General features: G+C 39.5%; 1 protein-coding gene across 3 annotated transcripts; it reads right to left on the bottom strand.

The window, feature by feature from the left end:
• Positions 1-672: 672 nt before the first annotated feature.
• On the bottom strand, positions 673-26,393 carry si:dkeyp-110g5.4 (uncharacterized protein LOC561637 homolog). 3 transcript variants are annotated; one of them, XM_036579638.1, is made up of 4 exons: positions 26,329-26,393; positions 6,324-6,887; positions 4,838-4,942; positions 673-2,990 (listed from the first exon to the last, which is right to left on the bottom strand). In XM_036579638.1, the coding sequence occupies exons 2-4, from the start codon at positions 6,855-6,857 to the stop codon at positions 2,037-2,039; spliced, it is 1,593 nt and encodes a 530-aa protein (XP_036435531.1). In that variant the 5' UTR covers positions 6,858-6,887; positions 26,329-26,393; the 3' UTR covers positions 673-2,036. The 3 variants fall into 3 exon arrangements, with proteins under 3 accessions (XP_036435531.1, XP_036435530.1, XP_036435532.1); XM_036579637.1 differs by lacking the exon at positions 26,329-26,393 and adding an exon at positions 8,940-9,053; XM_036579639.1 differs by lacking the exon at positions 26,329-26,393 and adding an exon at positions 8,940-9,053 and having other exon boundaries at positions 4,838-4,936.
• Positions 26,394-26,756: the final 363 nt, after the last annotated feature.

Here is a 26,756-nt window from a genome sequence, read left to right as displayed (position 1 = left end):
AGATCAGCAGGTACCAGTAACTTAATAATGTGATTGTGCAGTATGCAGTGTGTTATATATTTTGTTTTTAAAATTTTTAGATATTATTTTATGGTGGACTATTATTTATTTTAATGTAGGTGTGATTTGACTTATTTACTTTTAATGGATTATAAATCAGAAACCCTTATTACTTTAAGACTAATTCCTGTTTGACCATATGAGTGATACATATCAATATGTGAGATTTGATGTGCTTCAGTGGAAAGATATAAATGAAAAAAGTTGCTGCAAGAAAAATAAACAAATAAATACAATTATATAATAAAATAAATACACATATCTGAATCTTCTATTTTGGTAGTTAAACATGCTGTAAACCAAATAGGAATCCAAGACAGTGGTTCTATATAGAACCATAAACACTCAGGGAACTCTTTGCATGCTTAAATGGTTCTCTGCATGGTGAACTGGTTCTTCAGATTGACTGAGAATGTGCTGTAAAAAGCAGTAAAAAGGGTTCTGCTAGTGTTACAAGCTTGACATCAGAACCCTTCTTCCACATTCTCCATCAATCTGAAGAGCCATTTCACCATGTAGAGAACCATTTAAGCATGCAAAGGGTTTTTTTTACTAAAGAACCATTGAGGACGAATCTTTCTAGCTTCTCTGAATGAGCACCAACATCAGTGATGGTGATGACAGGGCTGGAGTTTTATTATCACAGTAGATATTAACAACGGATGAGCATCAGCTGCGAACTGAGCTGATAAAGTGCAGAACAGCCGGCACTCAGATAAACAAACAAAGAACAAACAACTCGGAACAAAGACACGATGTGGCCTGAGATTCAGGACCACATATCAAAGGACAGAGCAGCTCAGCCTCATCAGCAGCGAACGACGCACAAAATTACACCATCTGACCTTTTAAACTACTTATTTTTAATAATCAGCAGAGCGAGAATCTCCTTAGCTACACTATTAAACTTGTAAACAAACAAATAATATATTATTATATCTTCTGTTCCGCCGTGTTTGTTTCTCATTTAACAAAACAAATGCAGTTACAAAAGAACATAATCTCTCAGATCAGTCTCTGGATTCTAGTCTCTGCAAACACACACGTACACAGCGTTTTCATCTGCCCACCATTATCTGTTTATATTACATCATCTGAAAACACAAAAATCTGTCAGTTAAATAAATAATACAATCTCCATAATGCCTGTGCAGACGTACGCATCAAAAATGCCAAATAAACAAAACAAAAACCTAAAATGAAATAAAGTCATCAGTTTTCACAATTTTCACTGAGATGCAGCTGTTTCTCACCGTATCTAGAGCTCTTTTCTGCTCTCTAAACCCGTTTCTAGAGTCGTTTTGAGGGGCTGTTTTCTATCAGAACTTTCTTAGAGTTGTTAAGTTCTTGATTTATGGAGCTGAAGATCATACAGTTTTCTAGAGCCGTCTTCTGTACCGAGTACGTTTTAGGGCTATTCGAAGATGGTTTCTCTGTTTTTTTTCTGCACTGAAGATGTTTTCTAGGACCGTGTTCTGTATGGCACATGCTTTCTAGAGCTGTTCTTTCCATTGAAAAATGTTTCTAGAGCTATTTTCTTTTTTATTGCTCTGTTCTTGAGCTATTTGTGGCTCTAGAAAATAAGGTAGTACATCTTATTATCATTATGCTGCCCAACCCTAACGTAAGCCTTTTGCACAATATCTTTTAGGTGCAACGGCATTACTTCCTGAAAAAAAACCCTTTTATCTGTACTGGAAAATGTTTCTAGAGCTCTTTTCTGTAGTCTGTTTTCTAGAGCGATTTCCTTTTTGGGAAAAAAAATTTCACAGTCGTTTTTCTAGAGATACTTTCTGTTTTCTGACGCTCTCTATTTTTGGAGTATGTTTTCGAGAACTATTTTCTGGAACATTTTTATAGCTATTTTCTGTTTCGAAGATGATTTATGTTTTCTAGAGGTGATTTCTGCTTTGAAAAATGTTTTTTAAGAGCTGATTTCTGGAATCGTTTTACACCCCAGCACCTCATCTGCAGTCTCATCGCTGGCTGTTCACTTTTTCCAGTTTGGCCTCCATCTTCCTCAGCGCGTTTCTGAGGCGACGGACCCTCTCTCCCCGCTCTAGATCCTCAAAATCCAGCTCGCCGGTTTCTAGAGGCAGCACAAAGCAGGGTAGAAGACGCTCTCCTCCGTTCTCCTGCACACTGGGGTCTGGAGGAGGGGCTTGGGCTTGAGCAGAAACCTCAGAGGTGACCGTGTGTTTGAGTGGTTCTCCATCAGCAGATTCACGGTGCTGAGGTTCCTCTGATTTTGGCTCTTCTGAGCTGCTCAAGAAAATTCCATAGTTTTCAATCCCAACTGCATCATTCCAGCCTTCAGCCAGGGAAGTGATGTGGGATATAACGGGAAATATCTCAGAATCACTTCTGCAGGGTTTGGCAGGTGAACTCTTATCATCAGTCTCACGTTCTTCAGCAGCACCAGCTTCAGGAGCTTCAGTGACGTCACCATCAGCTCTGCTCTCCAGGTCAGCTTCAGTGTCCATCACTTCATAGAGCTCAGTGCTAATGCTAGCGTTCCTGCTAGCAGCACTCAGTGTCTTAACGTCAACAATGCTCAAATTCACGCCGTTAAGATGTGAATTATCCATGATATTCTTAACATCATCTCCTTTATCCAGCTGTCCATCAGCCTGCTGGTCACCTTCCTCAACGTTCCCCACTGGTTCAACACCCACATCACCTCCTTTATCACGTTCCTCATCAGATGGACGTCCAGTTTCTCTTCCCGCTGGTTCCTCGTCTTTCCTATCCCCATCTTCTGCCTGGCCATCACCTCTTTTATTCCTCCTCTGCTCCACGGTGTCTCTAATCCCTCCATCACTCCCTGAATCAGACGTTTCTGACAATTCTTCTTTTATACCATCCATGATTTCCTGCACTGGATCAGTCTGTGAGCTGAAATCAGCAATCGCTCCACATTTGTGCTCTTCCTACAACAAGAACAGCACAGTTCTGTCAGTGTGTTCACAAATACCTTCCAAACAGCTACAGAATGAAGGACCTTCTGAGAACAAACTGCTGCAATAAAAGTCCTTCGTTCTGTAGTTGTTAAATCAATACGCTGCCCATCAGAAGTCTGGTCACATCTAATTTTTAAATGTTTTTAAATGCAAATTGTCCTTTTCGGTTAGCGATAATTTACTAATTTGAAGAAAATAGTATTAAAACTGTAAATATTTGTGCCAATCAGCACCACCAGTATCTTGTGACCTGCTTTTGTGATTGTTGTGGCCCAAAATGCTTAATTTTGGAGCAGCTTTTCTCAATATTTCTAGCAGTAGTTATAATTTGGCTCATTTGCGGGAGACAGCAGTACGGGTGGGCGACATGGCTAGATATTACATCACGATACTTCAAGCAATTTTCATGACACGCGATATGCATAAAGATATTTTTTTTTCTTAGACTTAATAAAATTTAATGCCAAATAAACAAAAACCTAAAATGAAATAAAGTTATCAGTTTTCACTGAGATGCAGCTGTTTCTCACTGTTTTCTAGAGCTCTTTTCTGCTTTCTAAACCCGTTTCCAGAGTCGTTTTGAGGGGCTGTTTTCTATCGGGAATTTCTTAGAGTTGTTAAGTGCTTCATTTATGGAGCTGAAGATCATACAGTCTTCTAGAGCCGTCTTCTGTACTGAGAACGTTTTCGAGAGCTATTCCAAGATGCTTTCTGTTTTCTAGATCTTTTTTCCTGCACTGAAGATGTATTCTAGGACCGTGTTCTGAGTGGCATATGCTTTCTAGAGCTGCTCTCTCCATTGAAAAATGTTTCTAGAGCTATTTTCTGTTTTGTTGCAGTTTTCTCAAGCTATTTAGGGCTTTAGAGCTATTTATGGCTCTAGAAAATAAGGTAGTATATCTTATTATCGTTTCTCAATAGCAGTTTTTCTAATGATTTCTAGCAGTATTTATAATTTGGCTCATTTGCGAGAGACAGCAATACAGGTGGGCGATATGGCTGAAATATTACATCATGATACTTCAAGCAATTTTCATGATGCACGATACGCATCAGAATATTTTGTTTTTCTTAGACTTAATAAGTTAGAACTGACAAATTAGAACCTGTATGACCACATATTAAAAATACTGTAACAACAATAATAACAGATCTACAACTACAGTGGTTTTTATTCAAGGTTTTACAATCTGTGATTATTCTCTTTTCTCGCTTCAGAGTGTGCTGAATGTAAACAGGATCAACTGAAGGAAGTGATATTCCAATTATCTCTGAAGTTTTACTCACAGTGCCCTGCACTTTATTACGAGTCTGGATATTTATATTTCCATACCACACTGTAACAGATGACGTGAGAACACTCTTGATAATGGATGAATAAAATTTAATGCCAAATAAACAAAACAAAAACCTAAAATGAAATAAAGTTATGAGATTTCACAATTTTCATTGAGATGCAGCCGTTTCTCACTGTTTTCTAGAGCTCTTTTCTGTGGACAAATAAAATGGACAAATAAAATTTAATCAGTAGATCTTCTGACTTTGTATTTTTTTGATTGAGATTTTTAATGATATGATCAGAATTGATGCTCCACTTCAGCAAATCTCTAACGTTCCCAGAAATCTGAAAGACTTTAAAACAGATCGATTGTCCCAAAACTTGCACTGGATTTCTAAAGAAGGCCCAGCCTTTTTGTCAGGCACTGATGTTCCGTTTAACATCACTGTAAAATCCATAACGCACTACTGTTATATTTGCACAGATTAAATGTCACAATTACAGCCACTTTTGAGCTGCATGAGATGAAGACACTGACCTGAGGCTGCTTCCCTGTGTCTGGTGAAACCTGAGGTGGAAACACTGCCCCCTGCTGGCCGCTGCTTAACTCTCTGAGCTGCATCTCAGTGCTTTGTATCTGCTCCTGAAACAAACAGAGCACAAGAAGACTCAGATCAGAAACTGTAACTCTAAACCAACCAGATCAGTGAACAAACTGAACAGAATCAGAATCACTAAAAGGTCATGATGGTGATAAACTGGACATTTATCACACTGCAGCTGCTGAGTCCACTGATTATCTGAGACGATGTTCTGAGTCAGGTGAGCTCCAGCAGAGAAGATGCACATTTGGACTGCATGACATAAACAAAAGTTTGTTTATTCATTTTTCTTACCTTTTCTTTTGTTTATTCTGTTTAATTTATTATTTATTACTATTTTTTAATTTACACCGATCAGGCAGAACATTCTGACCACCTCCTTGTTTCTACACTCATTGTCCATTTTATCAGCTCCACTTACTATATAGGTGCACTTTGTAGTTCTACAGTTACAGACTGTAGTCCATCTGTTTCTCTGATACTTTGTTAGCCCCCTTTTACCCTGTTCTTCAGTGGTCAGGACCCCCATGGACCCTCACAGAGCAGGTACTATTTGGGTGGTGGATCATTCTCAGCACTGCAGTAACACTGACGTGGTGGTGGTGTGTTAGTGTGTGTTGCGCTGGTCTGAGTGGATCAGACACAGCAGTGCTGATGGAGTTTTTAAACACCTCAGTGTCACTGCTGGACTGAGAATAGTCCACCAACCAAAAATATCCAGCCAACAGCGTCCTGTGGGCAGCGTCCTGTGACCACTGATGAAGGTCTAGAGGATGACCAACACACACTGTGCAGCAGCAGATGAGCTAGTCTCTGACTTTACATCTACAAGGTGGACCGACAAGGTAGGAGTGTCTAATAGAGTGGACAGTGAGTGGACAGTGTTTAAAAACTCCAGCAGCACTGCTGTATCTGATCCACTCGTACCAGCACAACACACACTAACACACCACCACCACGTCAGTGTTACTGCAGTGCTGAGAATGATCCACCACCCAAATAGTACCTGCTCTGTGAGGGTCCATGGGGGTCCATTGACTGGCATTATTGCTACTGAGTAGTGATTGGTTAGCATTACTGCTACTGAGCGCTGATTGGTTGGCGAGCGGAGCAGCTCATTGGCTGTTCGCGCTCACAGACGTCATGAACGTCCATGAGGCGCTGTTTTAAACTCCTATAACTCGAGATTTAAAGCTCTTAAAAATATAACAGCAGTGTTAAAATGTTTTATGCTGCTCTGTGTTCAGGAAATGAATGAATTCATTTACATTAAAAATGTTTCAGCATTTATAAACTATGATTTTGCTCAAATGCTCCATATCAACCCATTCATTTTGGACTCGCTCAGGAGCGCCCTCTAGTGTTTGAGAAACATTACAGATCAGTAATTCTCCTCTCTACAAGTTCTCTGGCCATACTCACAGGTGAGCCTCTCTGTGCTGAGGAAAGGGGCGGAGCCTTAAACAGGTGTTTCTGTGACGCAGGGACAGGTGAGAGGAGGCTCTTTGAATCCGATTGGCTGGACAGCACCCTTTTCCTCCTCACTGAGAGGAATATCTGACCGTCATAAAGGATGATGGCGTTCTTTCTGTGGCTGGACACTCTGCTACAGGCCACTGGAGCGTCCGGCTCGCCAGCCTGCAGGACGCTTTTACCCGAGTACAGAAACTTGCTGAAGATTCTGGAGGCCGTGGGGTTGGAGCTCACCACCGGCAGCCTGAACTGACCCTGGGTCAGAAAACGGTGCGTCTGTGCCGTCCTGCTGGAGGACGAGCCTTTTTCTCGCAGTTCCACCGGACAGATCCACGTGACCGTCTGAGGCGAGCCGTTCGGCTCTCTCGGTGAAGGTCGCACGCCCATCTTTCTGGCGATGGACGGAGGAAGGCACTGCACGGAGATGTTTCGGACGCAGGCATCTGTAGGGATGTAAACCTCGGTGTTCTCCACTGAGGACATGGCGCATCATCAGCGAAGCATCAGTCCACTCTGGAGAGAGAAAACATTACAGCACAGTATTTTATAGGAACAGAGATGGAGAGAAAGATCAGCTGCACTGTTAGATTTTTCATTTTATTCCGGCGACAATGCTGAGTGTTCATGCTGCGTTTTATATTATTGTGCTGTGCAGCTTCACAGACTTTTATTTTACATTCTATACTTTGTAACTGTATTTTCATTCACTTTATAAAGCGTAATGTCTCAGCTTTGCAGTGCTTTGCTTACCGTCATGTTTAAAGCCTGTTATCTTTGTTTAAAATCAACACATTACACATCTGTAAGAAATTAAATATAATGAGTATGAATATGCAATATGAGTGAATATAACTAAAGTGTCCCCCAAACTATTTATTTACTTTTATCATTATTTTTATTTTTCATTTTATTATTATTATTATTGTTGTTGTTTTGTATATGTGTATGTATTTATGTATTCACATGTTTAAAGCATGTAAATACACCGATCAGGCATAACATTCTGACCACCTCCTTGTTTTTACGCTCATTGTCCATTTTATCAGCTCCACTTACTATATAGGTGCACTTTGTAGTTCTACAGTTACAGACTGTAGTCCATCTGTTTCTCTGATACTTTGTTAGCCCCCTTTTACCCTGTTCTTCAGTGGTCAGGACCCCCATGGACCCTCACAGAGCAGGTACTATTTGGGTGGTGGATCATTCTCAGCACTGCAGTAACACTGACGTGGTGGTGGTGTGTTAGTGTGTGTTGTGCTGGTACGAGTCAATCAGATACATCAGTGCTGCTGGAGTTTTTAAACACTGTGTCCACTCACTGTCCACTCTACTAGATACTCCTACCTTGTCAGTCCACCTTGTAGATGTAAAGTCAGAGACGATAGCTCATCTGCTGCTGCACAGTTTGTGTTGGTCATCCTCTAGTCCTTCATCAGTGGTCACAGGACGCTGCCCACAGGACGCTGTTGGCTGGATATTTTTGGTTGGTGGACTATTCTCAGTCCAGCAGTGACACTGAGGTGTTTAAAAACTCCAGCGGCACTGCTGTGTCTGATCCACTCAGACCAGCACAACACACACTAACACACCACCACCACGTCAGTGTTACTGCAGTGCTGAGAATGATCCACCACCCAAATAGTACCTGCTCTGTGAGGGTCCATGGGGGTCCTGACCACTGAAGAACAGGGTAAAAGGGGGCTAACAAAGTATCAGAGAAACAGATGGACTACAGTATTCACTATTTTAACGAAATATGAAGCTTATTAATGATTATATGATGAATTATGGAGCATTTTGTGTTTGGGGGGCCAAAGAGCAGCGTTCGTGGTGGGCCGAGAGCCAGAGAGATAAAAGAGTGCACAAATACGGCAAGTAGGTGGGTTTCAAATGGAGTCATGAGTGCATTTAATCATATTTAATCACAGTTTGTCCTACACTCTTGAAGAAGACGGTTCTTCGTGGGTTCTTTAGTAAAGACGATGGTTCTGTTTAGAACCTTTCACGCTTAAAAGGTTTGCTGAATGGTGAAATTATTCTTCGGATGGAAAACATGTTAAATATGGTTTTATATATAGAGGTTCTATATAAAAGTTCCTTCTACTGTTATGACGTCAAGCTCGTATGCAATAGAAGAACATTTTTTGGTGAGAACCATTTTCAAAAAGGATCTACATAGAACCATATACAACACGTTCTCCATCAATCTGAAGAGCAATTTCACCATGCAGGGAACCCTTTACGCATGAAATGGTTCTATATACAGCTCGTGGTTCTAAACAGAACCCTTGAAGAACCTTCTATTTTTAAGAGTGTACCTTAAATGCAAGATATACGTGTCTTCTATGTGTCTGAAAAGCAGGTAAATCTCAGGACAGAAGCTGCAGCTCAGATAAACAGATGAACTCAAACTCATGAATAATAATGATTATAATAATAATAATTATTAATTAATTAATTAAGAAAATAATGCTGAGTTTTTTCACGTCTAGTTTTATTAGTTATTGATTTGTGAAAACGCGCTGAAGGCTTTACGGTCAACACCAGCTAAAAACCCCTCCTTACCTGCTCGGACATCTGCGCGCTGCTGTGATGGATCAGATCTGTTTCAGTTTCTTTTCTCAGAAATTAAAAATCATTTCTGTTCAAAACTTTTTCAGGAGCGGCCTACCCGGAAACCACGGACATTCTGATACACGCGCCATCCGAACTGTCAAAATAAAAGCCCTCTCTGGACGTGAAAAGCAGTTATCATTCAACATCTGTGAAGAATTAAATATTATATTATGAGTATGCGTATGCAATTTGAGTATATATAATTAAAATGCACCCCAAACATTCATTCATTCATTCATTCATTCATTCATTCATTTTCTCTTTTTTTCCTTTTTTAATTTCTTTAGTATATGTGTATGTGTTTATGTATGCACATGGTCAAATCATGTCGATATGTTATATATTTTGATTGTTATTATCAGGACTCTTTTTTATTTGAAATAAATGGAAGGTTTTATCTGAACATAATTTGAGTAGCAGTTATTTTTATAGTATTATTTTGTTAATAACCCACAGTCCTGTCATCTTCTTCTCCTTGTATCTGTTTCTCTCTTATTTTTTCAGTTTCTGAGACAAAAGATTTCAGGAAAATTAGTAAAGATTTCTTGAATCTGTTACTGAACATAAACACACATTTACATGTAACAGCAAAAGAATAAAATGCTGAAAAAAGACACCAGAAAAAGGACCGTACAACAAAAACTGAGGAACTCAGAACTTTTAATGATTGGAAAAAGAAATTGTAGACACAGCAGTGCTGCTGGAGTTTTAAACACCTCAGTGTCGCTGCTGGACTGAGAATAGTCCACCAACCAAAAATATCCAGCTGACAGCGTCCTGTGGGCAGCTATAAGGTGGTCTGACAAGGTAGGAGTGTCTAATAGAGTGGACAGTGAGTGGACACAGTGTTTAAAAACTCCAGCAGCACTGCTGTGTCTGATCCACCCAGCACAACACACCACACCACCACCACCCAAATAGTACCTGCTCTGTGAGGGTCCTTTGGGGGTTCTGACCACTGAAGAACAGGGTAACAAGAGAATCAGAGAAACAGATGAACTACAGTCTGTAACTGTAGAACTACAGAGTGAAACTATGTGGTCAGTGGAGCTGATGAGATGGACAGTGAGTGTAGAAAAAAGGAGGCAACCAGTCGGCGTATTTCTTCTATTATTTTTTATGAACCCCATTAAATGTTACTAGCTGAAGTTTTTAGTTAAAGGCCTGGTTAATGTGTTCAGACCAGTGTGAAGCTATTATAAGATTTAGAAAATATTGTACTTTGTCCCCCCAACGATGGACCCTGTACTTTGAAGTATTTTTAAGTGAAAAGGTAAGAAATTAAGAAAAAAAGTTTATGTGCAATTATATGACTTTATACTGTAACACTGCAATTTCTATCTATCTATCTATCTATCTATCTATCTATCTATCTATCTATCTATCTGTCTATCTATAATGTTCTATCTATCTATCTATCTATCTATCTATAATGTTCTATCTATCTATCTATCAAGTTCTATCTATCTATCTATCTATCTATCAAGTTCTATCTATCTATCTATCTATCTATCTATCTATCTATCTATCAAGTTCTATCTATCTATCTATCTATCTATCTATAAAGTTCTATCTATCTGTCTATCTATCTATCTGTCTATCTATCTATCAAGTTCTATCTATCTATCTATCTATCTATCTATCTATCAAGTTCTATCTATCTATCTATCTATCTATAAAGTTCTATCTATCTCTCTATCTATCTATCTATCTATCTATCTATCTATCCAGTTCTATCTATCTATCTATCTATCTATCTATCTAGTTCTATTTATCTATCTATCTATAAAGTTCTATCTATCTATCTGTCTGTCTGCCTGCCTGTCTTTCTTTCTTTCTTTCTTTCTATCACCTCATATAACCTATAATTCAACAAGATTAGAAATATAATGAAAATGTAGAATATCCTGTTACTGTAGCGAATGACCACAGTACTGTAATCTGGACTTCTACACTACAGCACTACTGTAATCTGGACTTCTACACTACAGCACTACTGTAATCTGGATTTCTACACTACAGCACTACTGTAATCTGGACTTCTACATTACAGCACTACTGTAATCTGGACTTCTACACTACAGCACTACTGTAATCTGGACTTCTACACTACAGCACTACTGTAATCTGGACTTCTACACTACAGCACTACTGTAATCTGGACTTCTACACTACAGCACTAGCTGTAATCTAAAACATTTTTGGTGATGAGCTAATTAGAAGGATAAAAAATGTAATATGTGAAGTTCCGTCTCACAAGGCAGAGCGATTTACGTCCTGTTGGGTAACATGTCCTGAATAATCCCACTTCCACTGCGATTCAATCTGTTGTTAACTGGAAATTTGCTTTTGCTGTTTGTTTTGATCCATTTTATTTTTATTCTTAACGCTGAAATGAACATCTGACGTTTTGGTCGACTATCTGAGGTCATTTGTGGAAAATTACACAGATACTTTGTCCCCTATAAATCAGCTTAGTTTCCATATAGCACAAAACACAACACATTCAATCTGAAGAACCATTTCACCATGCAGATGATTCTTGGAGTGTTCTAGAATCATTGTCTTTGCTAAAGAACCCTTGAGGAACCATCTTGTTAAGAGTGTAGGGCTTATAACAGACGTTTGTCTACCAGACAGAAAGTGAAAATAACTGACTCTCAGTCGCGCTGCTGAACCACGCCCTTTTTTCCCAATAACTCCAGGTGGGGTCCCCACATCCCTCTTTCTCTCTTCCTCTCCCTTTCTCTCTCTCTCTCCTGCCCTCTCTCTCTCTCTCTCTCTCTCTCTCTCTTCCCCTCTCTCTCTCTCTCTCTCTCTCTCTCTCTTCCCCTCCCTCTCTCTCTTTCTCTCTCTACCCCCCCTCTCCCCCCAATCCGATAAGTAGTAAGAGATTCTGCCTTCTTCTGCCTTCTCAGGCCACAATCACTCTCTTTAATTCTCTTTCTTAGAGGCGACAGTGGCTTGACACTGAAGAGTTGACACTGAAGAGTTGACACTGAAGAGTTGACACTGAAGAGTTGACACTGAAGAGTTGACTCAGCCAGACTTTGAACAGGAATTATTTTACCTTAAAATACAGATTATACCTGTAGAAAAGGACACACCCACTGTAACTGTCACAGACGGTACACCCACTAAGCAGAATGGTCACCGAAGACAAGCCCACTCAACCAAGGACACGCCCACTTCTGGCTAATGTGTATTTAAGAAGCTGATGGAGGGTCATAGCTGGAGCTGATCTGGCTATTTGACCGCAGGTATGTCCTCTCTGTGAGCATTTCAGGCTTTTCATTAACATAATAATAAAGAAAAGCACTGCAGATAATAGAGTTAACCTTATAACTTAACCTTGTTTACCTTTAGCTCTATAACTCTACCTTAAAGACATGATTCTTTACACTGTCTTCTCAGAGATATGAATTACATTTTTATGTGTGTAGCTTATTTAATCTATACAAGATTAGACATAGGAGAGAATGTAGATCAGCCTATTATGTAGTGTATAAGCAAGCTTACAGTTTTGACAGACTCCTTTCAGCACCTGTACTCTGTTTTTCAGTCGACTGTACCGGAATGTGTTCCACTCGGGCCGCCGTTCTGCTCCTGCTCTTTGGTAACAGATTCTCTTTTACAGATTATTTCCATAGATACACTAACTAATCCCTGAAGATCTGATCTGGTCTGAGGTTCGATGTAAAGTGATCAGGCTCTTCACAGTAATGCGAAAATGAAAGTTGTCTTTGTCATGAAATGAAAGAGAAACAAAGCAATAACAGTAAACTGAGCTGTTTAAACAGAGGCGCTTCATGCATGGGCAATTAAATGGACCGCTAACGCAGTTCGTAAACAGAGGAAGCTACGCAGCTGCTTTTATCTCTGCTGTGATGACGCAGCTGATTAGGTGTTTTTTCTTGCTGTTGCATCGGGACACCTTAGCATTCACACTACACATTAGCGATCATATTCGTCCCTGAGACCCATTGGACTCCATTCACAACTCGATTTACTGCTGTCCCCTTATGATAAGTGCCTGGACACGTGTTAATCCCAGGCTGTGTTCACATTCTGGCCTTTTTATGATCGGACAGCAATCTTCAATCAAACTCAGTCAAAGGAATTGATGATTTAATTAATATTGGAAAATGTAGAGCAATTGTCATCCTTCATTTAGTTGTTCTCCTCTCACAATCCCGTCTTTTACTCTATCCCTCTTTAGCAGTGATCTCTCCCGGTGAAGCTTTCTTCCCAATGCTGTCTGAGGAAGTATCTGGTAAGATCTGTGTGCTCTTTATACAGAACCTGGGACTGATCCAGTCGTTTCATTCATGTATTAAAGCAACAGTTTAGCAGAAAAAACAAACAGTTTTATTATCCCAAATGTAGATGATCAGCCAAGACATTTGGAGCTTCTTCAGCTTTACACTGGAGCTACGAGGCTAATGTAGCTAACAAGTAATGGATGCACATAACCACCAATTATCATTGTGCTAACTGCATGTCTAAATCATCTAAACCACCTATTTAAACCTGACGAAAGTGCATCACATAGCAGCTGCCTTGGAGTTCATCTATACATTTATTTGTATATTCATTCTGTTTTTATAGGCAACAGTGAGTCATACAGTGTCAGAATCCACAATATTAAGCCTATTAGAGAAACTGAACAACTATGCACGTTTGAAGCTATTTAGGTTTGTATGAAACTACTGCTTTAAAGACTCCCATGAAAGGGTGCTTGTGGTCATACAGTGCCCTGTTCATATTCTACTGAGGACTTACGGAGGACTTTTGTATAACTAGCCTAATGCAGCCGGAGAGAACAAAGAAAAGGCCCGAGGGGTTTGCTTCCATTTTTAGGAAATTACTCTTATAGGTTTTCTGTGCCGTCTGCTCAGCTTGTTTCTCTTTTGACAGAATGTCTTGAGAGTCAGTGCGTCAACAAGATATTTGTCTGCCTGGAACACTATGGAGAGGATCTGACAGCCCCACTGAAAGGTATACTACACCACAGCTGATATTTAAAGAGCACACACACACACACACACACACACACACACATATATATATATATATATATATCCTATATGGACCATTCTACCGAATTAGATCTAACAGTGCTCCCACAGTAAAAAAAATGTTTGAATAAAACAATAAAGTATTCAAGTATTATCTTAGATATCTACAAGAATTATGTTATGATCTTTTTAAACCCAAGGCATCAGTAGAGATAGTAATAAGCTATCTCTACTGATGCCTTGATTTATTTTAAAGTGAAGTTGAATGATTTAGTTTTATCATGAGTTTAATTTTTAAATACAAAAGAAGTGTCTCCTCTTTTTGTGTCACTGCCAAACTGTGGTGGACAAAGTACACAAACCATTGTAGTTGAGTTAAAGTAGAGATACCCAAGGTAAAACTTTACTCCAGTAAAAGTAGAAGTTCCTTACTTTAGACCTCCACTGGAGTAACAGTACAAAAGTATTTGCCTTCAAATGTACTTAAGTATAAAAGTAAAAGTACTAAAAGATTAATTATGGCTCTGATGTTCTGTTACTGTTTTTGTAACAGGACTCGCTTCATTAACTCATTTTAGGTGAAAATACTCCAGTGTCTCTCTTGGTAAACCAGTCTTTTAATAGAAGGTCATTAATTAGTGATGCTGATGTCTATTAAAATGATCATAAGCACAAAACACTGAAGGTGAACAGTTTCCATCAGGTAGAACTGAGTGGCTCTGAAATCACTTTATACAAACAAGCAAAGTTTCAGTTTAAGATTTATTTACAAGTTTAAGTTTAATAAAAACTTTAAACTCGGATTCACAAATGAGTTTCCTTTACTAAACTGCATCTGTAGGTCTCTGTTCATAAACATAAACTAGCCAAAACTAATTTACTATAAAATGAAATAGTGTTTGTATAAATTCAGAAAAAAGACACGTCAGTCACAACTGCATATGAGTACATATTTCTATATTGTGGTCTGTTTACCCACAAAGTCGAGAGCAATATGTTATATCTGTTCACTAATTCTTTGATGTGCGATTGTCAGTGTTTGCATTAACCCCGCCCTGCTTTACCTGTTAAAGTGACCTAAGTATAGTGTAGATATGCTTGCAGTGGGTCGGTATGTCCAACAGGTGCGCTTGCTTTGCTTCTTTCGTTTTGACATGTTTTTATGCACACATAAACCAAAAGGAACGACAGATTTCTCATAATATAGTGGAGTGAAAGTAAAAAGTCGCCCTGAATGGAAAAACTTTAGTAAAGCACAGATACACGAAAAACTACTTAAGTACAGTAATGAATTATATTTACTTCGTTACTGTCCACCACTGTTACAAAACAGTTTTAGTCCATAGGCGGAGCCTTATTTTAGCCACACCTCTGCATTTTAGAGCAGGAAGTGATGCTGCATCCCTGTCCCTCATGGCCACATGGTGAGCAGTTGGATCAAATTGTTTTGAAGTAAATGTGTCCCAAAGTCTGAAAATCAGTGTGGAATGTTAAGAACTGTCACTGCTGAAACACAGATGTTCTGCAGTTAAAGGTGCAGAACATGATTGTAATCCAATAGGCTTTTTTGTTAAATTCACTGAATATCTCCTCATGGTTTGCTAGCTCTGGAAAAAAAAATCCAGTGTTGGTGCACAGCCCTGCCTCTGTAAATGAGAAATAAACAAAGTGTCTTGGACTGAATGATACAACACTATTCCAGCCAATCAGCAGGAGGCGCTTGTGCACGGGACAGGGGGAGGGGCTACATGCTGAACCCCACGCAGCGTTGAGAAGGAGAGATAGCCAAAAAACAGCCAAAGAGGAGAAGATCTGAAGAACAAAGATTGAGAAAGAAGTTCTCAGATCAGCCGAGGCCACCCCTCAGTCAGCTGGCTATCTGGCTCGGGGTTGTGGCAGACTGGTAGAGAATTTGGTTTGTTCGCGGGGGCTGCTTGCACCGCTAGCAATGGTCTTTCTAATTCATGTGGTCTTGTAATGTTGACAGCTTTTTCTAATGTTAGCTCAGAGCCAACACTCAGGCGCTCCTCCCTCACATGCGGGCAATTAATGCCGAACATGATACGGTCTCTGACCATTCAATCACTGTTTGCGTAAGCACAGTCCTTCACAAGTAATTTTAAAAATGCTCGGAGGTTTGGCTAGTGCCTTGGACCTTTTTGTGCAACTTACAATTACCATAAATTGTATTTGCTTTGGGCATTACATATTCTTTGTTGCGGTTATAGTATGTTTTCAGTACCTTAGCTTCATCTGCAGTGAGAGTACATGTGTTAAAGATTTCTCTGCCCTTTTCTCCGATCCGCAGGAGTAGATAGCTGCATTGTGCTTCTTTACCAGTTTCAAACATGAGCACAGCATGTTGCTTAAACTTGCGCGACCCATCGTGCAAGTTATAGGTGTCCCAATCCATATGAGGCAGCGGCACTCCTGCGATGTCCATTATCATGAGTAATTCCTTTTCTCGGACACCATGTCCTGTTCTTTACACTTTATGCGAATAAAGATGACCACAGAGGCGTGTTTAATAGGTTTTACAGCGTTTACTGGTGAACTTAAATGTGTACATTACATACTCTACTGCAGCTATCGAAAAAAATACCTGTTGCTCACTGCCCTGAACCCTTTTGGGTACAATCCCATAGAGATTAACATCCCATCCTTACGCGGCATTAGCCTTTAAGAGACCATAGAAGCATCACTAGTACATATTACATAGTAAACATTACACAGGGTGATATACCCTGGGTGACATCACATGTAGGCGTCACAAGCTGACTCATTTGGTATTCAAATTTCTTGGTCTGAGCTGTGTACGCAGAGAAACATCCACTTGGTAAGAACCACCTACCACCTGTGGCACCTACCACAGTTACATTCATAAATACTGACTGATGTAAATGCATTGTCTTCTTGTGGTTATAAAACAGTGAGATGAAAATTGGATGTTTTTGCAGCTCAGTTAATTTATATGGATCAATCCCTCAGCAGTAATGCCTTCACTGTCTCTTGCAGGTTGCGTTGCTGAAAACTGTAAAGGAGCTGTGGTCCACTGTATGAAGGGTGTTATCCAGATGATTGTGGCTGCAAGTGAGATATTTCTGCATGTTCTTTGCATGTGTGAATGTGTGTGTGTGTGTGTGTGTGTAAGTGAGAGAGAGAGAGAGAGAGAGAAACAGAATTCGCATTATAAGGTTTTATAATATCTCAAAAGCTTTGGGATGACTACCTTCAAATCAGCCATTACTCAGAAATTTACAGCACTGTGCAAATGTCTTAGGCACTTTGTTTAAACTACTTATCTGGGCAGTAAGTGCGATTTTGTCAGTTAAAACACTATATAACATTAGAAAAATACAAATAAACACACATATTTTCTAAGCTCCTTATGCTCCAGGGTCACAGGGGGTGCTGGCGCCTATCCTATGGAAGGCAGGAAACATCCTGGACAGGTCAACAGTCACAAATAAATGTTAATACACTAAAAATTAGCAAGAATTCAAAGATTTTTTAAAAAAAGTTGTCAAGTCAAAGTTTATTTATGTAGAGCTTTTTACAACAGGTGTTGTCACAAAGCAGCTTTACAGAGAAATCCGGGTCTGAGCCCCCATGAGCGTCGCCAATGGTGACAGTGACAAGGAAAAACTCCCTAAGAGCAAAGAGGAAGAAACACTGAGAGGAACCAAGACTCAAAAGGGGAACCCATCCTCCTCTGGACCACACCGGATAGCAAACACTAACAGCGGACAATAAGATTTGGCCATCAGCATAATATACAGAATAAGGGGAAAAGCAGGAGTAGCAATGTTTATGATTAGAAAAATGCAGCAGCAGCATCATCAGGAGGGTCAGTTCATACAGGTGAGGTTTATGCAGCGTTGTACAGCATGAAGCTCCATGGTGGTCAGACTGGTCCAGAAGGCTGGTGAGCAGTGGCACCCGATCAAGGCAGAAGAAGCAACAGCATCAGACCCACAAGAGGGGCAGCTGTTCAACTCGACAAAGACACACAGACAGTTAGTTCTGTTAATACAGACTGATTACAGTTTACAGTGCTAACGGAGAGCAGCAGAGACTCCAGCAGGTCGAGCTAATACAGCCTCGCTAAGAGGGAGAGAGAGAAGGTAACAGAGTCATGAGGCTCCCTGAGATGTCGGCACCCCTCCGCTCCACCGTCAACAAACCCGAGTGAGCGTGTGAGCAGCGAGACGACAGCACCAACACTCCCAGTTTGCCATAATACTCTATGACCATGAAAAAGTAAAATGACTATAAATTTTACTAGATTTTAAAAAGTAGTGGATATCTCTTCAGTTTGAGCTGGTTAAAAGAACACAGGTTTGGTTTCAGATTTCCTCTCGTTGCACTCCAGCCGTTGTATGGATTTCTTCAAATTCAACACCAGCAGCACCTGATTTTATTTAATGAAGGACTGATTAGATAAGGTGTTGGATCATATCCACAGTTATCATCCAACACTTAGCTGATAGGTCAATAACATACATAAAATCGCTATTGACTCGAATAACACTATTTGTTTTTACTTCAATATTAGTGGCTTCTGAGGGAAATAAACCCTTACTGTCCAGATATATATAATCTTCACAGGTGTCTAAAACTTATGCACATGTATAAAAAGACAAGATGTACTTAAAGCAGAATTCAACTGAGTTTTCAAAACTCCAGCATATCAATCGACACAATGGTTGATTGTAGAGACTCAGATGTCTTTACAGTGGTGGTGATGGGAACCAGGGGTCGCCATGACTACAACACAAATATAGACATTTTATTTACTATCCAGAACCACCAGTGAACCTACACGAGTCTTCTGAGTTTATATGGATTGTTGATAATCATGCTGGGAAGCTAAGTGGTAAGTGGTAATGCCAATTGAGCTACTCTGAACTGAACTGAATATAAACGTTCATCTTCCACAGGGAGAAGTGAGAATTCACTATTATCTACTGAGGAGCTTGAACAGCTATTTGGTCTGTACCACAGTTATTACATATTTGTACGTTCTGAAGAGCTTTATTATAAGACTAAAGTATTAACTGAACTTTCCTTCCAACAGAGATTGTCATGGAGGAAACCGTAGATTCAGTTTTCCATTGTTTCATATACAGTGACCTTGAGGACACGGACCAGTTCTTGGGTAAAATCCTTACACATCGCACAAGTGCAGGGTTTGGTGGTTTTGTTATTATAAACCATTCAATCTGTAGGGTCTTTCAAATATTTAGATGTTGTTCTACAGTAGGTTCTGGAGCACTAGGTGTTTATGTTGTTTCCTTGCAGAATGTCTTCTGGAAGATCTGCTGAATAGAGCAGAGCGATACATCAACATGCTGTCGTTGCTCACCGGGACCCCAGAAACAGGTTCTCAGCTCCAGTATTTCTCATTTTCTGGATGTCTGGAACCACTTTAATAGATTTCTTTTTTACTTTTATGCACAAAAAATAACTTGTAGACAATGTAGATTTAAATCATACAAACTAAACAACAATGGGCCTCGTTCTCCAACCGTTCTTAAGAAGAAATTTCTTCTTAAAACCCACTTACGCAGTTTTTACGAAGATTCGGATTCACCAATGTTTTCTTATGTGGGATTTGTTCTTAGGTACAGAATCTACACACACTCAAGAGCATAAAGGAGAGAACAGTTCTGCGCTTTAGGAACACGACATGAATCTGACAGAGACTTTTTCTTAGGAACTGTCTCAACAACACATTTAAGAACAAACTTGGAGAACGAGGCCCAATATTTGGAAGTTTTATATTTTTTTTAAGTATTAGTTATTATACTGCAAATTGGATATTGTAATTATCTGACCCTCCAAATGACTAATTGACAGTAAAAGACAAAGTGTTTCCACTAAAATCATGCGGACGGCGTAAAGTGTCACCAGCACCAAGCCGCAGGTTTCGTAGCTCAGTTGTATTTTAATGTTTGAATATTCTGCTATTATATTTTTTCATAGCTGAAAAGTCACAAAGTGACTTTTGCTTGTACAGCTTTTTTGATCCTTAACCTTTAATATGTTATCAGAAATTTCTCTTTGGCAAAATGAATGTCGATTCAAAGTGTTTTGATTCCAACCTGCACGTCCCCCCCCTCCCCGTAACAGACTGACCTGTGTCAGACTAAAACAGGCATTCCGTCCTGGAAATCAGATTTTCCAAACTGTTTTCCCAGATAGTCCACGTGTGTTAATCACAATAATCATGTCAGCAGCTGTTTTTCACCCTGTATCTCCAGGTTTTTGTAATAATAAGGCATTAGAAATGTTAACCATTGAACCTTAAGTTCCTTCTTTAAACTTCCACTCTGTTCACATGAAGGTGAGGTGTGGTGTTGGCTGAAGAAGGCCATCAGACAGATGGTGAGCTGCTTTGACCACACAGACGATGACTACGACGCTATACTGAGTGAGTGCTTACATCAGCACTTTCTCTCAACCAGACTATAAGAGCAGTGCGGAGTATTTATTTATTTCCGTATAGACAGTCTTTGAAGTTCTGTCTTAAATATTGCTAAATAAAACATCTCAACACTGCTATGCTCAAATATACGGCATTGTGCAAAGGTCCTAGGCACCTAAACACATTGTTTAAAACCATTTATCTTGGCAATAGTGTGTTTTTACCTAAAGAATCACAACATAATAATTTTTAAAAAATGCAAATAAACATAACTACAGTGAAAATAAAGTAACAACAATTTCAAAAAAGTAATTGATATCTTGTGAGTTTGAAGAACAAGCTGCGGTTCCTAATTTCTCCTGAATGCTTCCAGATATCACATGGATTATTTTAACATAATGAAGTATTGATTAGTAAAACCAGGTTTAGATGATAACTACAAATAAAACTGGACTTCCTCTAGGAGAGGTTTGGGAAACATTAAACAAACACATTAACACTACTTTTGTACTAATATTAGTCATAATTTTTTATCATTTGTGTTTTGCTGAGCAAATAAACACTTATTGCTCAGATAAACAGCTTTTTAATTGTAATTCTACCCTATGTGCCTAAAACCTCTGCAAAGTACTGTATATCTGGAGGAGGATGGAGGAGGAGTCTTGCTTGCTGTCAAGGTTTCTTGCTTGTGGGGAGGAAAACTTTGAGGGAGTTTTTCTTGCCACTCTCGCCCGCCCTCTGTGTGCTTACTTTGGGCCTGACTCTGGAAGTTAAGCCTGTCAAACGCATGCTGAAAGCCAGTTGGCTGATGGTGGCCATATTTTTGCATTAACTGAGTTGTCATTATTATGTCCTTTATAACGTAACTCAAAGAATCAGCATGCAAAATGTGAGCTCAAATGGACAAGTGGCAGCTGAGACAGTTTGTTTAGTGTTGTAGCGCCCCCTATTGAATAATTGGTGTCAAACTTGGTGGCCTTCCTGAAAATCAAGTGAGGTATAGGCTTTTTAAGTTTCATGAGAATTAAGTAATCCAGATCTGTAGCCATTTTTGTGAATTGGCACGTGGCAGTGATATATTTTTACAAATATTTAAATTTCTTTATCTACAGACTCTTGTGAATATTTTGACACCTATTTTGTGGGGATATCATGACAAACCTCAAAACAAAACCTCTCACATATTTGCCAAGTTTGATGTAAACTCTGAGAGCAGTGCAAAACAGACCCAGTGGGGCATTTGTGTGGAATAAATCAAGAAATCTGAAAGAATTTTCTTAGAATTTACTTTGTACCTGTCAGGTTTCTGTTTCTGATGTTAAGCTGGATCATTCTCTCTGCTTTTTCTTAACAGGACACAACACGAAAATGGAGACAATCTTTAACAGGGAAGGTAAACACTGTACTTAAACCCACTGTTGATATGATTTCAAATGCTTAAATTTGTGTTTCAATAGTAAAGCTAAGGCATGTAAAAAGTGCTATATGAGTGCAACACAGCCGGTTACTTAGCCCTTGTGTAATGCCTCCCCCCTTTTGGGTGAAAGCAGCCTCTTTAATTTAACTTAACCCTTTGGTTCAGGCTAACATTAAATTGTGATTTCCTGGCTTTTCACTCTGTTCTCTGTGCTGCTCTTTCAGTGCAGCTTCAACATTCAACTCAGCTGTGAAGTGTTTGCTGCAGACATGCACGTTTTGACCGGCCGGGTCACAGAGTTGACCATTTTCATCCTCTGTGGATGGCCTGAAATCACAGATTGTTACTTTTCTGTCCTTCGCTCTTTGGGACAGTAAAGAAAATCTGTTTTTTTTTTTTATTCCTGGATAAGCAAAATGCGACACAGCAGCTTTCAGACGCGGTGCCACTAGTACTTTCAATTTGGCACCGGCACTGGCTTGTTTTCACCCAAAATGGGGCATGGCCGTTCGGACGACAGGAAAGTGACGTATGCTTGCTCTCATACATAACTGTGTGGGTGTGTCAGATCTCACATCTCTGAACAGAGAATAAAAAATGCAGAGAATGAGCTGGCCGGTGGTCACTTTAGAGATCGAATTACATTTTACAACATCTAATGTTGGAGAACTCAGGCTTTCATCTTATGATGAGTAGATCATGGACATATCGTATCCAGTATTTGAACAGCATTAATGTTATATCTGTAACCTATAGCTGGCTGGCTAACTGCTGGACCATGCTATTGAACCTAAGGATTCCACTGTGAGTTGGCATGTTCATATTTACACACACGGTGGAGAAATTTCTCGTGTGTCTTGATGTGCATCACGCCTGTAAAGTACAACTGCAGGGGTACACTGTGAGTCTTGATGTAAGGGGGGTAGCTTATGTAATGCTAGGCGAAGATATCCTTTCATTCCTACAGTTAATGTTACAACCAACGGTGTAATAAACCTTCATAACAAGCACCATTAACAAATTCAGAAAAGCTCAGATAATTTCCTTGCTGGAAGTTTTGTCTCGGACTCGGAGCATCAGTCACGTTTTGCGAGGGAGAAGAACATGACGTGCTAACTCTGATTGGTGTTTTGGCAGGTCTGATGTCACATGCACCAAATTTAGTCCCGCCTAAAACTTATATTTAACTGAAGAAAATGGTAGAAAGATCTCTTGACAGAAAAGACCAACAGGGTTCTTTCTCTGCCAGTTCACAGCAAAGACATCCCAAAAACTGCAGATAAGAGAAGAAAATCATGAGAATGAGTAGACAGGGGCTTTAAGTTTAATCTCAGTTTGCCTTAGCTTTTGCTGCCTTTGTCTTCTGAGAAAACACTTGGACAGTACCTTTTCTTTCTTCTGTGTGTTTCAGAATACATCGACTGTTATAATAGAATGTTTAAAGACAAGAAATGCTTCCAGATGTACTCACGGATGATGGGTAAACTAATCTCAGTGATATTTATTTCTGTTTCTGGAAACAAGAAATTTTCTCTGACTGTTTTACTCTTTTTTTTTATGAAGGTTTTACCCCAACTATGCTAACCAAGTCCAAAAGTAGGTAACTTTTGATTTTTTTAAGGTGGTATGCAAACATTGAAATGAAGGCTTTAGCCTTTATAGATACACCAGGTTAAAGAATAAGTTAGCAGTGAATAATTAAGAATGTGCTTAGTTGCTGAGCTGGTTAGATATTAGACCACGATCGCAATACGCCTGAGCTAAAGCCAAAGTTAGCCTGCTAGCCCATAAATCCTACTTAAATTCTGCTTTACTCAAGTTGGATATCCTCACACTAGGCTCTGCTTCAGTGTTGCATTCACTAATTACTCAGATGAGTCCATGTTCATCTCTTCCAGACCTCTACATCTGCCTCATTAATGAGCTGGTGTTAGCGACAGCCGCATGCTAAAGTGCCGGAAGGAGAAAACCCGTCAGGCCTGGTGAAGACACTTCCTGCAGAAAGGACCCTTCAGGACAAAAAAACCCCTCTGACATGATTGTCTTTTAAAAAATATACGAGATTATGATGAAAAACCCATTTGGTTATTTTGGTATCTGAAGATTTGCACTGGACTAGCAAGTAATGGAAGCTTGTTAGCATTAGCCTATTAGCATCATGCTTACTGCTTGCCTAAATCATCACACTCTTCTCAAATCGTGTGAGTTCAGTAATCTCTAATAGGCTATAAGTTTCTGACACTGTATGACGCATTTTGTAAAGTGCATGTACTCTTTTTTATGCGATCTGTTAGCAGTCATGCAGACACACTTCAGTCTTGTGATTCTTAATCCAAAATAAAAGTGCACCATGATTATCCTGTAAAATATATTTGACTTTGAATCATGCTTTTCCAGTTAAAGACATCACAATGAACACAGTAATAATGGTGATACAGTGCGCTTCATGGAAAGCAAAGAATAATAAAATAGACTTTCTCTAAAACCGTCCCGCAAACATTTACACTGGTCCACACGTCTGTCCGCTAGGAGACCCGTCGGCGCGTGTCTCGTTACAGTCTCCTCCGGTTCCAGTCTTTATCCTTTACCGCCACTGTCAGCCAGTACTGTACCCAAAATGATCCCTAAGTGCAGTAGATCTAGGTTTATTTATATTACTAATATAAGCTTTCTTTATTGTTTTAATAGGACGTACACAACACACTCAAAGCACAGAGACGGAGAGAGAGAGAGCGAGAACAAAAGACCATGAGGACACATGAACAAAGACAGCAACACCAGCAAACAAACAACCAACAAACGAATAATACACACATACCAGTGGACATACGCACGTCATACACACAAACATCATGAATATATGAAGCTAATCAATAAAGCATCTGGAGTAACTGTCTTGGTAACTGTGGCTGGGACACGCTTGTTGGGGGGGTGCAGTTGAACGTCAGAGTTTAAAACGTCCATAAAAATCTCATTTCCTCTCCGTAACGGAATCCGAGGTCGGAGGCCAGGGTCCGAGAGATGGCCTTCCACCTCTATAGGCAGGTTTCGAAGCTGTGCAGTGGGCTGGGGGGGCCGGGGGACGTGGGTGGGACGAGTCAGGTACACTCGGCTTTCGAAAGTAAGTCTGTGTTTTCGTTTATATTATATTTTTTAGTCTATACTGGCACATCAGCACACACTGAGACATATTTACAGCCATGAGGGTAAAACAGACAAAGTGTTGTGGCTCCCAAAGTGGTTTAATTTTTGTTGAAAGGACAAAATGACTCTTCTTAACATTTTGGTTGCGACCCCTGAGTTAAGCCTACTAGTAAGGAGTGGTCAGCGCGTGACCGTTTCCTCGAACTGTCCACGGCTCAGTCATTACTGCACAGCCGCCACCAGCCCAGTTAACGGCCACGTTCTGTGGTTCAGATTTTGCGGATTGACTCCTGTATCGAAATTGTAGCAAAAATTTTCGCTATAGCTACACAAAATTTGTAGGCGCTACAACTGTTAGCTACATTTCATAAAACAGTAGCGGCTACAGCTACTAGCTACAAAAAGTAGCGCGCTACATAGCCCTGTATATTTGCAGCTTTTCAATTGTAAGTTTCTTTCTGGCTCATGGTTAAATGCAGTGTCTTGTTCACACTGTCAGTTGAGCTTGTTTGGTGTGTCAGGTGGAGATTCATCCACATTCTGACAGTCACGCTTTGAAAAGTAGCTAAAAAGTAGCCACTACTTTTTCTGGAAAAGTAGATAAATTGTAGCTGCTACAAATTTCGGGAAAGTAGCTACAAAGTAGCTAACTACTAATTAAAATAAAGATAAAAGAGTGCACAAATACGGCAAGTAGGTGGGTTTCAAATGGAGTCATGAGTGCATTTAATCATATTTAATCACAGTTTGTCCTACACTCTTGAAGAAGACGGTTCTTCGTGGGTTCTTTAGTAAAGACGATGGTTCTGTTTAGAACCTTTCACGCTTAAAAGGTTTGTTGAATGGTGAAATTATTCCTTTTTTGGTGAGAACCATTTTCAAAAAGGATCTACATAGAACCATATACAGCGTGTTCTCCATCAATCTGAACAGCAATTTCACCATGCAGGGAACCCTTTACGCATGAAATGGTTCTATATACAGCTCGTGGTTCTAAGCAGAACCCTTGAAGAACCTTCTATTTTTAAGAGTGTACCTTAAATGCAAGATATACGTGTCTTCTATGTGTCTGAAAAGCAGGTAAATCTCAGGACAGAAGCTGCAGCTCAGATAAACAGATGAACTCAAACTCATGAATAATAATGCTGATAATAATAATAATTAATTAAGCAATTAACTGATAGAAATTGACTAATTAATTAATTAATTAATTAACTAATTAATTAAGAAAATAATGCTATGTTTTTTTTCACGTCTAGTTTTATTAGTTATTGATTTGTGAAAACGCGCTGAAGGCTTTACGGTCAATACCAGCTAAAAATCCCTCCTTACCTGCTCGGACATCTGCGCGCTGCTGTGATCGATCAGATCTGTTTCAGTTTCTTTTCTCAGAAATTTAAAATCATTTCTGTTCAAAACTTTTTCAGGAGCGGCCTACCCGGAAACCACGGACATTCTGATAGACGCGCCATCCGAAGTGTCAAAATAAAAGCCCTTCTCTGGACGTGAAAAGCAGTTATCATTCAACATCTGTGAAGAATTAAATATTATATTATGAGTATGCGCATGCAATTTGAGTATATATAATTAAAATGCACCCCAAACATTCATTCATTCATTCATTCATTTTCTCTTTTTTTCCTTTTTTAATTTCTTTAGTATATGTGTATGTGTTTATGTATGCACATGTTCAAAGCATGTCGATATGTTATATATTTTGATTGTTATTATCAGGACTCTTTTTTATTTGAAATAAATGG

Source organism: Colossoma macropomum, unplaced genomic scaffold (genome assembly GCF_904425465.1).
Source record: "Colossoma macropomum unplaced genomic scaffold, Colossoma_macropomum, whole genome shotgun sequence".
Classification (NCBI taxonomy): domain Eukaryota; kingdom Metazoa; phylum Chordata; class Actinopteri; order Characiformes; family Serrasalmidae; genus Colossoma; species Colossoma macropomum.
This window is presented reverse-complemented; position numbering and strand designations above follow the sequence as displayed.

Bases quoted from the DNA above. Each gene is read 5' to 3' on its own strand.
- si:dkeyp-110g5.4 (XM_036579638.1), bottom strand. From the start codon at position 6,857: ATGTCCTCAGTGGAGAACACCGAGGTTTACATCCCTACAGATGCCTGC. The intron at 4,943-6,323 runs GTGAGTATGGCC...TGTTTGTTTCAG, and splicing joins CAGCACAGAGAGGCTCACCT to GAGCAGATACAAAGCACTGA. The intron at 2,991-4,837 runs GTCAGTGTCTTC...TTCTTGTTGTAG, and splicing joins ACACAGGGAAGCAGCCTCAG to GAAGAGCACAAATGTGGAGC.